The 17,092-nt window shown below is 41.6% G+C and overlaps 1 protein-coding gene across 3 annotated transcripts in view; it reads left to right on the top strand.

Moving 5' to 3' along the window:
• The window catches only part of SF3B2 (splicing factor 3b subunit 2), a 62,617-nt gene that overhangs the window by 6,972 nt on the left and 38,553 nt on the right, over window positions 1-17,092 (top strand). For all 3 annotated transcript variants that reach the window (XM_068135652.2, XM_068135654.2, XM_068135653.2), the window contains exons 2-4: window positions 5,853-5,899; window positions 6,923-6,997; window positions 10,967-11,065. In XM_068135652.2, the coding sequence (XP_067991753.2) occupies window positions 5,853-5,899; window positions 6,923-6,997; window positions 10,967-11,065 (221 nt within the window). The remainder of the gene's footprint in view (window positions 1-5,852; window positions 5,900-6,922; window positions 6,998-10,966; window positions 11,066-17,092) is intronic.

Raw genomic sequence — 17,092 nt, 5'->3', positions numbered from 1 at the left:
CACTGACTCCACAATAACCACTGACTTCACTGATTTACTCACCTGCTTTAACCTCACTCAACATGTCGACTTTCCTACCCATATCCGTGGTCACATTTTGGACCTTGTCTGCTCCACTGGATTAAATTTGCACCATCTCTATGGCTCCGACCTCACCCTCTCTGACCACTTAGCCATCACTCTGACCATCAACATCCCCGCCCCAACACCAAGGCATTATCGCACAATCAACTTCCGTAAGCTAAACGCTCTTTCACCTACCTCATTCTCATCCACCCTCTCTGAAAAAATGTCCACTTCTCCCTTCATTGACCTCCACACCCCTTCCGACCTCACTGACTACTACAACCACACTCTCTCCTCCTGCCTTGACCAGCTTGCGCCTGTAAAAACCAAAACAGTTTCTTTCACCCATTCTGCTCCCTGGTTTACCCCTGAACTCCACCTGATGAAAACTCGTGCTCGCCAACTTGAAAGACTCCGCAATAAAACGGGTCTCACAGTTCACTCCCAAGCCTACAAGGACCACATACAACACTACAAAGATGCCCTCTCCCGCGCCCGCTCTGCCTACTACTCTCAAATTATCCACTCTGGCTCCGGAAACCCAAAAGCACTCTTCTCGACAATAAACAAACTCCTCCGCCCCCTGAACACCACCACCCAGTCATTCACAGTAGACAACTGCATCTCCTTCCTCTCTTTCTTCCAACGCAAAATTGACAACATCTACAACAGCTTGACCACCGCCGCACCCGCTCCCCCTCCAACCACCTGCCCCCCCTTGTCCTGCCATCCCCTGTCTCGGTTCTCCCCAATCTCTCCTACTGACCTCTCTGAACTCCTCATAGGAATGAAAACTGCCACCTGCACTCTTGACCCCATCCCCTCCAGCTTTGTCAAAGCCTCCCTCCCTGCTCTCTCTCCACTTATCATTGCAACAATAAACTCCTCCCTGTCTACAGGCATCGTCCCACCTTCCCTCAAAATTGCTGCTGTTACCCCCATTCTAAAAAAACCTGGTCTAAACCCTGACACCCTAAACAACTTCAGACCCATCTCCAACCTACCCTTTCTGTCAAAAGTTTTGGAACGCGCTGTAGCCACTCAACTCAAACATCATCTCTCTGCCAATAACTTGTATGAAACATTCCAATCCGGATTCCGCTCCAACCACAGTACTGAAACTGCTCTCCTCAAAATCACCAACGACCTTCTCCTCTCCTCTGACGCTGGCAACCTCAACATTCTCGTCCTCCTCGACCTCAGCGCTGCCTTTGACACCATCGATCACACTATCCTCCTCACCCGACTTGAATCCACCTTTAACGTCACCGGCACTGCCCTCTCTTGGATTAAATCATACCTCTCTGACAGATGCCAGTTCATCTCCATCAATAACTGCAAATCCCCCACTGCTCCCCTCCCCCAAGGTGTCCCCCAAGGTTCAGTTCTTGGCCCCCTCCTCTTCATCCTTTACCTGTCCCCGCTCGGTCACTTAATCCGCCGTCATGGTCTCCAATTCCACTGCTTCGCCGATGACATCCAGCTTTTCATCTCCACCAAGTCCGTCTCCACCGACACCCACTCTATCCTGACAAACTGCATCACTGAAATAAAATCCTGGCTTCAAATCAACTTCCTCAAGCTTAACTGTGATAAATCTGAAATAATCATCATTGGCCCAAAAACGCTCACAAAATCCACCCATAACTTTGCCCTCAACATCGACGGTATCCCAGTATCCACCTCCCCTCACATCCGGAATCTTGGCGTCATCTTTGACCAAACCCTTTCCTTCGACAAATACACTAAACAGATCACAAAGTCAGCCTTCTTTCACCTGAAAAACATTGCCCGTCTCCGCTCATCCCTCTCCTCCACGGCTGCAGAAACCCTCATCCACGCCTTCATCACCTCCCGTCTGGACTACTGCAATAGCCTCCTCTATGGTTCACCCTCAAAAATCACCAATAAACTCCAATACATTCAGAACTCCGCTGCCCGTCTACTCACTCATTCCCGGACCCGTGACCACATCACCCCCGTCCTTTACAAGCTTCACTGGCTCCCCATCCCCCAGAGAATCCAGTACAAAATCCTCCTCTTGACATACAAAGCCCTCCATAACCTGGCCCCATCCTACCTGGCTGACCTCCTCTCCAGACACACTCCCACCCGCAACCTCCGCTCTGCTGGTACCAACCTCCTGACCCCCTCCATCCGGACCAAATTCAGATCCTGGGGGGACAGGGCCTTCTCCATCGCTGCTCCCACCCTCTGGAACTCACTACCTCACACCATCAGAGACTCCTCCTCACTCACCACATTCAAAACATCACTAAAGACCCACCTGTTCAACGCTGCATTCAACATTCAACCCACAGCATTTAACCCCTGACTATCTCTTCTCCTTCTCCCTCCTTTTGCTTTAAATATTTCCCTATTGATTCTTGTCTTGTCTTTTTGATTCTTGTCTTATATATATGCCGTATATCGCTGCTGTTTGTTTTCTTGATTCTTGTCTTTTTGCAATTGTTGTTTTCATGTATTGTTATGCATTATGTTTTCCACTCTGTCAAAGCGCCTTTGGGCTTCTGGAAAAGCGCTATACAAAATAAATGAATTATTATTATTATTATTAAGTTGTATACATTTTAGTGGATGTAATATGGAGATGGCCCAAAACAGAAACGAGTGAGATTTAACTCAGACGACCTGTTTGCCCTTTTTTAATCAGGTCACCTGCATCATTATTTTTAGGCTTCCAGTGAGTATTATTATTCTCACACATTTTGTGGAGACAATTCCAAGAAAACCGTTATAGCTCGCTCTACGAAACTTTAACACGTTATCAACACCAATGTAACTTAGTACATCATAAATTTTGCTTTTGAAATTTTGACTTGCATTGGCTGCCATTTCCTGTGACATCATAAACTTTAAACATCTTCTTCTCCAGAACCGCTGAATGGATCAACGCAAATTTTTACAAATATGACCGCCTAGTCATGGGGATAAAAGATTGCAGGGGAAAAAAACGCCACCGGTCACGTGGTTTGGTGGCCATATTGGATTTAAAAATATAACTTAAAAAACCAACTTCTCCGAAACCGCTTATTCAATCGATACAAAACTTAAAACACATGTTTACAATCCGAGGGAAAATATTTGTAAACTATGACATCATTAGTCATGTGGTTTGGCCACAATCTTGAATTTAAGCAAAAAATTAAATAATATTTTCCAGAGTATCTCTTAACAGATCAATGCAAAATGTCATACATATGATCAACTCCTGATGTGGGGAAAATATTTGGAAACTATGATGTCATCAATCACGTGATATGGCGACCCTCTTGGATCTAAGGAAAACCTTTAAACATCTTTTTCTGCAGAACTGCTGAACGGTTCAATACGAAATTTCATATGTACTCGTGCGTGCCTGTACATGCGGGGAGGTAAGTACGTGGACATACGTACGTTGACGTACGTACCAAAAATAAGGCCTCACTGTCCGGAAGTTAGCATATCGCAGTTACGATTAATCGCAAATTAGTTTTAATGGCCAATTATTCAATTTTTCAAACCGCGAGGCAGAAACAACAAACACACGCAGTTCCTTCGCTGTAGCTTGACCGTACGTGCAAAGAAAAATTAAAACTTTCATCGTTCCTTCGGTCTTCGCTCTCGTCCTTCGCCGTTCCTTCGCTCTCGTCCTTCGCCGTTCCTTCGCTCTCGTCCTTCGCTGTTCCTTCGTTCACGTACAAAACGTATGTGTTTGCTAAATAAATGGCCATAACTTGGTAACCACTTGTCTGATTAATAGCAAACCTTTAAAAGGCACATCCTCAGGTCCCCAGCAATATACCTGGCAAGTTTCACTTAGATCGGACCAGTGGTTGTCGAGAAACAGCGGTCACAGACATACACACAGACAGACACATAGACACACAGAGATTGCTTGCATTATAGAGAGATAGAGAGATGATCAACTCCGCATGCAGAAAAATGTTTCTGAATGATGACCATCAGTCACATGGTATGGTGGCCTTATTGGATTTAAGGAAAAAGAATTTGAAAATCCATTTCTCCAGAACTGCTTAACTGATCCAAACCAAAATTTACAGATACTAGGGCGTGCCCGTACGTGGATGCAAAAAAACATGCGTGCAAACAACAACAACAAAAAAAAAACTTTGAAACCACGTGGCAGTAACGACCACAGAACCCCCCCCCCCTCTATTTACATGAAATGGTTTGGTCCATTCGCAAAGCCAAAGCGAACGGCTTGCGAGTACGGTAGAACCCCCCCCCCCCCCCCCTCTATTTACATGAAATGGTTTGGTCCATTCGCAAAGCCAAAGCGAACGGCTTGCGAGTACGGTGACCATACCTTGGGAACCACTTGTCCGATTAATTTCAAACCTTGAAAAGGCACATCCTCGGGTCCCCAGCAATATACCTGGCAAGTTTCAAGTATATCGGACCCGTGGTTGTCGAGAAACAGCGGTCACAGACAAACACACACACACACACACAGACACACACACATACACACAGAGATTACTGGAATTATAGATAGATGATGATCCGACATATCGATCGACATTTACAGATATTAGTCGAGGTCAAAATGGAGAAGATTGTCATGGGGACCGCAAGGCTAACCCCCGCTCTAGCAGGGAAAATGGCCTTAAAATGCATGTTGTTGTTGTTGTTGATCGACTAACCATGAGGAAAATTTATTTTAAATGATGACATCAGTCATGTGGTACAGCAGCCATTTTCCCTGGAAGCCGATAAATCACTGCTCGCAGTTCTAGTTTTTATTGTTATCTGTAATGCCTTTACGTTTTGCTTCCAAATGTCGAAAGACAGAACATAAATGGTCAGCAATATGTACCGATATATGTAATGCATATAAATAAAATAGAAAACATCAAACCATTTTATACTTTTGTGATATGAAAATACGTGTGGTACATAATACTTGCCCTGCGCACGCGTAATGAAAAGTGGGGTTAAGCATTTGGTTCATGTCTGTCCGTCCGTCCATCTTGTCAGTTTATGATCTACGAACAACTTATTTAAATCGAATGTTGTATTGTGAACACTAATCGGAACATGAATAGGAAGACGAGTCTTTCGCTTTACTGTACTTTAGCTTTGAATTATTTCCGACCACATACACGCAGAGAAGAGTGAGATAATATTTTATTCTGTTGGCCTGCCTAGCCTGTCATTGAAGCAAAATTTAAAATCATTCCAAACAAGAAACTTGATGTTTTTAAGGACATCATAAAGGACACAAACACCAGGAACAGAGAGGTAATGTAATGTGTTAGATAAGGTGATGTAGTAGACACTGTGGAAAATGGCGGTAATACACAGAATTAATTAATTTATATGACTTTTACAATCTTTATTTTATTGAAATTTAATTATATACTTGAACACTGTAATACACAAATTGTCTCCCATAATACTTCCAAGAACCTCCAGTTTTACATTACTTTAATTTCAATTTGGGTCAATGGGGTCGTGTATAAGGGTGGTATTCGGGATTGCATCTGAACTACTTCAACCTCACTAAACTTTTTGGATTTTTTTCTTTTTCTTAGCGATCATTAAAATCGTTATTTTATTAAATTTGAAGTGTAACCTCGTGGGGTATCATGTTCGATGAACTCTCTGGTATCATCAGTTCGTGGTAGTGCAGACTTGTTTGCTCATCTACTTAACTTACTGAATATTAATCTTTGTTCCTCCCGATGGATTGTTGCAGTTTCCTTGTAAACTACACTGAATACTGTGGTTTATCATGGTTTGTTTTGTTCATGTTTTTTTAGGACTGAAGCATGAGCTGGTGGAGAGACTGCAGGGATATTGCAAGAAGGTGTGTCTCTTGGAATCAACTGAAACAAATTCAGTTTTTCCAAATGATATAGCTATAGATCACCTACTTGCTTTTGCAGGATTTATCGCTGATAGCAAGGCCTGGTGCTTAAATGGGTTTGAATTATTTGTCGTTCATTGTTTATGTTTCCTTCAAAACGTTTAGTGAGCAGACTATTTTGCCAACACTTGGGCTGAAGAATTTGGGGCTCTCCAGGGAGGGAATGCTAGTGGGAAAGACCCAAAAAGCAAAGGCCATTTCTTGGGATGATACATATAAAATGGTGTGCGTGTGCGTGCTTGCCTTTGCTGATATTGATCAGAATGCAGGATGGTGCGGAGGTAGCCCTCTTGCCTTTGCATTGTCTTGTCTGGATGTGATTCCCGACACAACTGTAAACTGTCAGCTTGGTGCTTCCCAGGAAGGATGCAAGATCAGAAAGTGCACTGACTCTCAGATATATTTTAAGCTGGATGTCCACTGTCCTGTCTGCTACCACTACTTCATGGATGTTAAAGATCCCATAGTGTCTTTCGGGAAGAGTGAGCGAGTTATCGCCGGCATCCTGAACTTACTGCAAATTCTTGCTCTTATCACCTTAAAAGTCGAACACGCGAGTCCTGGCCAAGTGATTCTTGAAAAACTTGGGGCAAAAAGTGTCCCCAGCCGACCCCATAACGATGTCGGAATGATTGTGGCTGTTAAGAAAGTAAAGGTTGTAAAATATTATCATAAATGCAAATGATTTTGGCCTTATAACTTTCTCAGTGCTCCGAAGCTTGTTACACTGTTGTCTTTTAAACAAGGAAAGTATCACGTTGATCACATCTTGCGGTTCAGTTCATGCCCCGGATAGCATAATTTCTCTTGTTTTGAACAGGACATCGTGTGTATCTTGGAAGTCGATGAGTACTTGAAAACATTGATGTTAGTGTTGCTTTTAAATCCTTGTTTGTTTAAAGCTAACACTTGGGCTGAGAACACATTGTACCAATGCCGTGAAATTTGTATGGTTCTTTCCAGACTGGGACCATATTGAACCGACCTGCCCTCATATCCGACGCTATTGATGGAGAAGACCTTCTGAGCTCCGAGACGGTAAAATATCTATTTAACAGACACAGGACATTTACTTTGCTTTTAATATTTCCCCTGGATATTATGGTATTCTTCACAATTACATAGCAATGTACAGGATGACCCCAAAAAAACCCAGAACCCATACCAATTTAATATAAAATCCTAAATTATCACTCAAATGACACAATCTTTGGCACAGATTACTTTGAATAGGCCAGGACCGACTGTGTTTAAATTACCTTCTCAAAATGTTTGCCATGGTGCTGCTGCAAATACACTTGGATTTTACTGGCAAAATGGTTGTGCACTCTGACACATTCCACTGTAGGATTTAAGCAAATTTTATCAATAATTATTGATTACAGTTCTTCATGGATCATGGCCTTATTCTGTACACGTTGTCCTTCAGATAGCCCCAATCAGATATCTTCAGATAGAAATCTGGCGAGTGTGGGGTCCATTCAACAGCAAGTCTTTGACTGATGCCTCTGGCAAGAAAATGCATGTTGAGTTATATATATATATATATATATATATCCCTCCACAACAATTATCATTGAAATTATCACAAATCTACCGTTCACAAAAGACTTCGACAGTAGAATTACACCGCAGGATGCAAACCTCTCATCAGCACCAAAAATAGAAAGGCCAGGTTAAAATTTGTACAGATGTGAGTGAGTGAGTGGAGTTCTGGAACAAAGTTTTATGGACAGATGAGACCAAAACAAACCTTTACGAAAGTGTGGAGAAAGGATGGAACTGCAGATGATCCAAAGCATACAACCCCATCTGTGAAGCATGGTGGAGGTAGTGTCGTGGCTTGGGCTTGCATAGCTTCCTCTGGAACTGGCTCACTCATCTTTATTGATAAATGTAACCGATGATGGCAGCAGCACAATGAATCCGGACGTTTACAGAAACATTTTGTCTGCCTATGTAAAAGGAAATGCCTCCAAACTCATTGTGCAGCGCTTTACCATACAGCAACACAATGACCCAAAACACACTGCCAACTCAACCAAGGAGTTCATCAGGGGGAAAAAGTGGAAGGTTTTTCACTGGCCAAGTCGATCTCCTGATTTAAATCCAATGGGGCATGCATTTCACTTGCTAAAAAGGAGACTAAAGTCAGAAACCCCCCAAAACAAACAACAATTCTGTCTTTTAAAGGTTTGTTTTTTTTTCGCATCACATTCGTTCATCGGAAATGAGCGCACTGGGTACTCATCACACTTGAATTGTTTTCATTTTTTACCTCCTCCACCTAAGGTGGATGCAGGTTATGTTTTCACCCCTGTCTGTTTGTGAACAGGATATCTCAAAAGGTTTGGACAGATTCGGACAAAATTTGGTGGACAAATTAGGTGTGTGATAAGGATGAACCAATTTGATTTTGATGAATGTCCGGATCCGATAATTTCAAGTGATTCTTCACCATTGAGAGATTATATATAGCACGATATTTCAAAAAGTTGTGGACAAGTTATGACAAAACTTGGTGGATGAGTTTGTTCGGTGGCAAGAACAAGCCGATTCGATTTTGGTTTAAGTCCAGATCCAGATCTGGCCTGTCAGTGGGAACAAAAGGTAAATTGTTCAGACTAGCGAAGGTATGCACTCTACCGAATGCCTTTCTAGTTTTAATTGTGTTTAAGTTTGGTTGGGTTTTCAGACTCGTACAAGACCTACGTGTGATGAGGTGATTTCCATTGCATAATCGGTAAGAAAGACCAACAGTTTGTTTACACAAGTCGTATTGATCAATCCTTTCTCGCTGCAAATGTGGAAGGCCTGAAAAGTTTGCTCTCATCACTGTTGGTTTTGCTCCTTGCGTATGTTTTTACTCATTCGCGCACAGCTGTAAGGACGAAGGACGGGAACAGTGGTGAGTTTGAGGTGAAGGTGGGAGTGCATCAGGGGTCGGTACTAAGTCCACTACTATTTGTAGCTGTGATGGAGGTGCTGGCTCAGAATGTAAAGGAGGGTTTACCGTGGGAGTTGTTGTATGCAGATGATCTGGTGTTGATTGCGGAAAGTATGGATGGACTGAAGGAAAAGATGAACAAGTGGAAGGAATGTATGGAGACAAAAGGTCTGAAGGTGAATATCGGAAATACGAAGGTGATGGCAAGTGTTAAAGCATGTGGTGAGGTGGAAAGAACTGGGAGGTGGCCGTGTGCTCTGTGCAGGAAGGGTGTCGGAGTGAACTCCATTCAATGTACAATGTGCGCTGAGTGGATTCATCAACAATGTAGTGGTCTGAGAAGGTCATTTACCAGTGTGGCAGCTACATTCAAATGTAAGGTGTGCACAGAGGGAGCTGCAGATGGAGGAAATGTTGAGTTGGATCTTGGAGACGGCGTGAAGCTGAAAGGTGTGAAAACATTTTGCGACGTCGGAGACATGCTGAATGGAGAAGGTGGATCAGACTCGGCAACGGTTGCTCGAGTGAGATGTGCATGGAAGAAGTTTCGGGAACTGAGTGGCGTGCTGATGAGGAGGAGAGTGTCGCTGAAGCTGAAGGGAAAGGTGTATGCTGCATGTGTGAGAAGTGTTATGATTTATGGGAGCGAGACATGGGTAATGAACGTAGAGCAGCAACGAAGGCTGGAAAGGGTGGAAATGCGAATGGTTCGATGGATGTGCGGAGTATTGTTGAGAGAGAGGAAGACAAATGATGAATTGCGAAAGATGATGGGAATATTGCCTGTGATTGATGCTGTGAAGAGGAACAGGTTGAGATGGTTTGGTCATGTGTTGAGGAAGGATGAAAGTGACTGGTTGAGAAGAGTGATGGAAATTAATGTAGAAGGAAGTAGAGGACGGGGAAGACCGAGAAAGACTTGGCTAAAGATGGTGGAAGAAGAAATGCGGGCAAGGGGGTTAACAAGGAGAGATGCAGAAAATAGGGCAAAATGGAGAAGATTGTCATGGGGACCGCAAGGCTAACCCCCGCTCTAGCATGGAAAATGGCCTTAAAATGCATGTTGTTGTTGTTGTATGTTTTTGCTCATTGTTTGTATACCAAGTCGAGGCTTGTGGAAAAGCTGTTGGAACACCGAGAGCAAAGGGGGAAATAGAGGGAGACTAACAACATGATGAAGGGACACAATAGGGTGCTGCTGGAAGAAAGTCAGGGGAGGTGGTTGGAGAGGAGGTGTGGGTGGGAAGGGGAGGATGAGCAAGGTGGATACAAACTCAAGACCAGGAAATGGAAATCGGGTATAATAGAGAAAGGGAACATGGAAAGGTGGGTGGAGGGAGAGAGGAGAAATTGCACTGACCTCAAAACAAATGGTTGTGCTTGGGAGGGGTTTCTGGGGGTAAGAAAATATCAGGAGTTTAGGGATGGAAGATGACCTAAGGAAGTAAACAGCCAAGGGAAGAATGATATTGCAAAAATTCTGGAGGTTGGTTCCACGGGTGAGAGAAAAGAGGAACAAATGAGTGGAGGTGAACAGTGAACCTCGATTTTGAGAGTTTTACCTGAAGTAGGTTACCTGTATAATGCACGTCTTTGAGAAACCTAAGGCGGTTGGGGCGGGTGGTGACCGTGTGCAAAAAGGGTGGTGTGCAAACCCAGAAAGTAGGTAGTAAATGAGGCAGAATGCACCAAAATGTCTGCAATGTGGGAGGAACACACCCAGACATTCAGCTCTGTCACAGGATTACCCAATGATTTTCAGATCCTTGGAGTCGACAACATAAAAATGTGAAAGGTGAGGGAGGATAGCAGGACTTCATCAAGATGTGGATAAAGGTCTTGTAGGTCGATATAAGTTCAGATTTGCTAAGGAAAGGCTTCTGGTGACGGAGTTTGCCATGTCAGCAACTATTTGGAAAGCCAGCTTTGGTGGATATGTGACTTTCAATGTTGATCCTCCATTAAACTCTGTTTTGGTTTGTCTTGTAAACATGTCTGATGTTGATGCTCTCACCTGCATATTGTATATTACTTGTCCATACTCTTTACCTGGCTCATAGATGGACACTGAACATCAACATATGCTGCAAGTGCATCAGCAGAATCTTCAGACCCAGCAAGTCATGCAGCAGCAGGCGACCATGTTCAGCAGCCCATTGGTAAGGCCACCACCACTAGAACCACTTTTGAGTACTGGGCACCTAGTAGTGTTATACTCATCCAATACATCATAAGATACCTACCCACTTTCACCAACCCTGCAGTTGACTTGTAAAGTTTGTTCTGGAGATTCGTAATGAGTCTTGTTTTCACCTCTAGCTGTGAAAGGATTAATTTTGACTGTGGGCCGACATGCAAAAAGTCGAGTTTTTCACTTTTGTGACCCACCTCTGGTATCTACCTGAATTTTTGCATGAAGGGACTTTAAATACTATTGCTTAACTAAAAATTCAAAACTCGGCAGTGCAGAAAGTTGCACATTAATTCGTTGTAGTAATTGTAAAAAAAAAAATAATAATAAATAAATATATATATATATATCTATCTATAATTCCACTAATCTCTGTGTGTATGTTTGTTTGTATGTATGTATGTTTGTATGTTTGTCTGTGACCGCTGTTTCTCGACAACTACCGGTCCGATATACTTGAAACTTGCCAGGTATATTGCTGGGGACCCGAGGATGTGCCTTTTCAAGGTTTTAAATTAATCGCAGAAGTAGTTACCGAGCTATGTCCAAAAAACGATTCAACCAATCAGAGAGCAGCGAGCTATCACGTGTGCCGAACGTGGCGAACAGACTCTGCCTCGGATGGCACATTTGAGAGCGTATTCATTTATTTCCCGTCGGCAAACTATGTTGCCGTTAAACTATGTTTTAAAACTAATTAAAACTAATTTGCGATCGCAGAAGTAGTTACCGAGCTACGTCCAAAAAACGATTCAACCAATCAGAGAGCAGCGAGCTATCACGTGTGCCGAACGTGGCGAACAGGCTCTGCCTCGGATGGCACATTTGAGAGCGTATTCATTTATTTCCCGTCGGCAAACTATGTTGGCGCTATGTTGGCGTTAAACTATGTTTTAAAACTAATTAAAACTAATTTGCGATTCTTTCGCTTTCCTGCGATATGCGACCTTCCGGAGCTCCTGTGAGAGCGTGCGCCATTACGGATAGTACGGGTACGGGCATGCCATATGTTGGCGTTAAACTATGTTTTAAAACTAATTAAAACCATTTCATGTAAATAGAGGGGGGGGATTGTCACTGTACTCGCAAGCCGTTCGCCGTTCGCTTTGGCGTTGCGAATGGACCAAAACATTTCATGGACCAAACCATTTCATGTAAAGCGTTCGCCGTTCGCTTTGGCGTTGCGAATGGACCAAAACATTTCATGGACCAAACCATTTCATGTAAATAGAGGGGGGGGATATAATTTTAGATATATATATAGTACGGGCATGCCCTAGTATATAAAAATAAAAAAATTTAAAAATGATATATATATATATATATATGGTGGTCGAGAAACCCTGGGCACATTTTAAAGAACGATACCTGCAACAAACAACTAAGTTTATTATTGTTCTTTGGTGCAAAACAAGACATGATTACTTGTAAATGGATGTGACCGCTTCCACACGCACAGGCATCACGTGATACGCAACAGGGTGAGGTGAATCACGTGATATGGATCGGCGTGAGCTTCACTCACTGTGCTGCACGCATTTGTCTTTGCATTAGTCCAGTTAATTGTGAATTAGACGCCCTAATATGATGGAGGATGTTGTGAGACAGAAAATTCGCGCTGTACGCTTGTATTCTGTATCAGGAAATCCGGCTGAAGTTCACAGACGACTTGTCAAAGAATGTGGTGCCGACGCAATTGACAGAAGAACCATTGGCAGAATAAACAAGCAGTTTGATGAAACCGGCAGCATTTTTCCAAGACAGTCACCAGGTAGGCCTCGTACTGTTCGAACTGAGGAAAGCAGAGCGGTCATTCAACAACAACTCCACAGTAACACACCATTATCAACCCGTCGTTTATCAAACGTCACCAACATAAGCCATCGATCGATTCGTCAACATAAGCCAAAACAAGACCCAACATCAACAACATCGTCACCATCGATTCAAAGAATACTAAAAGACCTTAATGCGAAACCATACATACCCAGATTAATTCACCAACTTTTTGAGGATGATTTTGACAGGCGCGTTGAGGCATGTGAGACATTGCTTGGGTTAATGGATATGGACAATGATTTGCAGAACAGGATCTTGTGGTCAGATGAATCCAAGTTTACTTTATCTGGTTCTGTGAATCGTCGTAACACCGTGATATGGGCAGTAGACAACCCACAATTTACTGTTGAGCACAACGTCCAGTATCAAGCTGGTGTGTCCGTCTAGGCAGGCATATCTTCTGGAGGCATTGGTGGACCAATATTTTTAGAAGAATATGTGAATGGTGCAAATTACCTTATAATGTTGGAGCAGCATGTATTTCCACTCAATGATGGCCAAAAGTGGTACATGTATGATGGTGTGCCTGCTCATTATGCTGACAGTGTAGGCCAGGCCCTTGATTTTAACTTTCAGACAAATGGATTGGCCGTTGTGGTCTGGTTGAATGGCCGCATTTAACAAACGTAAATTTCCTTCTGGGCCTGGTGTACACTTACTACACGTGGAGTAAGCCCCTACTTTGCCGGTCTTGTGATTTAACAACACCCTGTGATTTCTTCCTTTGAAGTTTCCTCAAACACAAAGTGTATGCAAGGAATCCTACGACCCTTAGACTTAAAACAATTCATCCGTAATGAGACGACTGCAGTATCGACTGAAACATGCAGAACTCCGTGTCAGAGTGCAGTTTGAACGTTTGAACTGATCTGTTTCATGTATTTAGACTGATTAGACTGTTTAACGAGTAATCATGTTTTGTTTTGCACCAAAGAACAATAATAAACGTGGTTGTTTGTTGCAGGTATCGTTCTTCAAAATGCGCCCAGGGTTTCTGGACCACTCTGCATATAGTGTCACTTCTTGTCCATATGTAGAGAACTGTGTATCGGTGTATGGGAATATCAACACTCAAAATGTGTCCTGATGTAATAAATCCATCAAATTCACAGACCATAAAGAAATCTTACTCAGGAGGGGAGAAACAAACAATTAACAATCTAAGGACATCCAAGAACCCAGGTGAGATTATGTTTCAGAAGGTGAAGACGAATTTGTCACTTACACACAAAAAATGTGAACACTAAAAGGTATTTGTCACGTAACAGGATGGGGTTTCAATTCTCTTTATATGCGTTTTATTTTGCTTTTACAGTACTTTTTTTTCATGAAAATTTGTTTGATTCACATTAAATTCTGTTTTATTCAATTTTGTTGAGTTTGCCAATTAAAAAATAAAACGATGTTGTGGTTAATTTTCTCATCATGACTTGATAATTTGTATTCAACCATTCACTCTCGTCATTGAACAATCAATTAACAAGTTAAAGGATTAATTAACGAGCTAAAGGATTTATTAATGAGCTAAAGGATTTATTAACAAGTTAAAGGATCAATTAAAAGCTGAAGGACTTATTAACAAGCTAAAGGATTTATTAACAAGCTGAAGGATATAATAAGCTAAAGGATTTATTAATATGTTCAAGGATCATTTAACAAGCTAAAGGATCAATTAACAACACTTTAAAGAAAAAAAATCCAGAAATGAGAATTTAATCACGAACATGTTGTAACATAGATACTTTCACTCATCATCAGAGTCTAGGTCAAAATCATCAATCAAAAAACTGACCAAATGCCCAACTGGAGTATCAGGAGGAATGCAAAAAGACAAAGATGGAGTCATAAGGAGGGACCTGGATAGGATTCAGTTTTCAACTGCTACTCCTCAAACTCATCCAGGTGCAGTCAGGTGAACCCAATAAAGAAATATTTGCAAGATTCACCCCTCCATAACAAAAAACAAGAAGAAAAAATGAAAGGAGATATGGAGGATAAATAAACAAAGAAATGAACACAAAAACACACACACGAAGGTGGATACATCGAGACCTGGGAGGGCTCTGTTCCACCTTCTGAAACCCGCATTTGGAGATAACGACCAACAACACACACGCCTAACCACACCTCGCCACACTTTACTTGACCTACCTAAACTTAACCTGACCTACCCAAACCTACCCACAGAATGTACACAGCAATTCACCAGCACACAAAGCAATAAACAGTCCCTTTATTTATGATGAAATTCCCCTTCCTGTACATGTTAATGATGTACACTTCTGGTTTAATTATTTAATTACCAAAACAATAACTAGAAAGCATCTGAAAATGCATAGCCCATTCGTGTTTGTTTGTATTCAGATGTCTTCTTCTTCTTCCGTCTGCGCAAAATAACGAAAACAGTTAAAATCTATATATATAATGAAAATTGATGATTTTATGCAGCCTTGACCTTTGAGCTTTGGATCTAAAAAAATAATCAGCTTCTAGTTTTTGATTGGTGAACCAATTATGTGACCCAATATGCAAATTCTTAAAACTTCAGGTCATTTGGATGAAAGTTGTCAATTTTATGCAACCTTGATCCTTGACACGGGTGTGTCATGGGCATGTCATGTCACGGGTGTGTCACGTCACATGACACGGGTGTGTCATGGGTGTGTGATCTTAAAAAAAACAATAGCAATCGACTCATACCTTTTGATTAGTGAAGCAATCCAGTGACCCGATATGCAATTCTTTAAATTTCAGGTCAATTGGGTGAAAATTAGTGATTTTACGCAACCTTGGCCTTTGACCTTTTGATCTCAAAAAAACAATTTCCTTCCTTGTAGCCTTTGATTCGTGAACCAATTCAGTTACCCAATTTGCAAATTCTTGAAATTTCAGGTCAATTGGGTGAAAATTGGCAATTTTATGTGATGCTGACCTTTGACCTTTTGATTTAAAAAAAACAATCTGCTTGTAGCTTTTGAATGGTGAACTAATTCAGTGACCCAATATGCAAATTCTTTAAATTTCAGGTCAATTGGGTGAAAAATCGTGATTTTACGCAACCTTGGCCTTTGACCTTTTGAACATAAAAAACAATTGCCTTCATTGTAGCTTTTGATTAGTGAACCAATTCAGTGACCCAATGTGCAATTTTTTTTAAATTGCAGGTCAATCCGATGAAAATTGACGATTTTATGTCTTTTACCTTTGGATACAATTATTAATTTGTCTTCTCCATATTATCATATTAAAGCTTTATTGAAAATTTGATGACAAAACTCAAATGGTAAATTTAAATTTCAGGTCAATTAGATGAAAATTGATGATTTTATGTGACGCTGACCTTTGACCTTGTGATGAAATTATTAATTTGTCTTCTCCATATTATCATATGAGTATTAAAGCTTTGTTGAAAAATTTAGGGCAAATGGCAAATTTTAATTTCAGATTAATAATAATTGGATGAAAAGTGATGATTTTATGTGAGGCTGACCTTTGACCTTTTGACAAAGTTATTAATTTTCCTTCTCCATATTATCATATTAAAACGTTGGTGGAAATTTGATGATAAGAGCTGAAATGGTTTTTTTTTTAAAGAAGATATAGCCCAGACACACATACACACCACACACACACACACAGATTGTCAGACAGGCAGACAGAAACAGACAGACAGACAGAAGTGATTGCAAAACCCCATCTCCTGCTGCGCAGGGGATGGGCTAATAATTTTAAAAGGCCAATGAAAGATGTAGAAGCGAAAAAAACACAGACCAAAGACAAAGAACAACAACACAGGACCTAGCCTTCAGCAGCTACTCCTCAAATCTCAAATGCTGCAACAGGTAAAAGCTACCAGAGGCTATATAGATCCAGACTATATAGAGTTCATCACCCATGACCTTCCAGCCATGTCAATATTGATTGGGAATGATTTGGGACTGATCAAAGCAGTGAGAATGCACAGCAGCTTGATAGTTGGCTCTCATGATACGTTTCACTAGACTCTAGAGAGTAGGTGGCATAATGAGCATCTGATTTGTAAGCATCAGAAACAAGTTATGCCTTGCCTGGTTTACACTGTCACAGTCTTTACTCTACAATCGGCAAACGAATATTTCCAGCCCTTCACTACATCTTCATCAATTGTCAATGACAA

Source organism: Myxine glutinosa, chromosome 5, assembly GCF_964187855.1.
Source record: "Myxine glutinosa chromosome 5, kmMyxGlut1.1, whole genome shotgun sequence".
Classification (NCBI taxonomy): Eukaryota; Metazoa; Chordata; class Myxini; order Myxiniformes; family Myxinidae; genus Myxine; species Myxine glutinosa.
The sequence above is the reverse complement of the archived record's forward strand: the minus strand, read 5'-3'. Positions and strand labels throughout refer to the sequence as shown.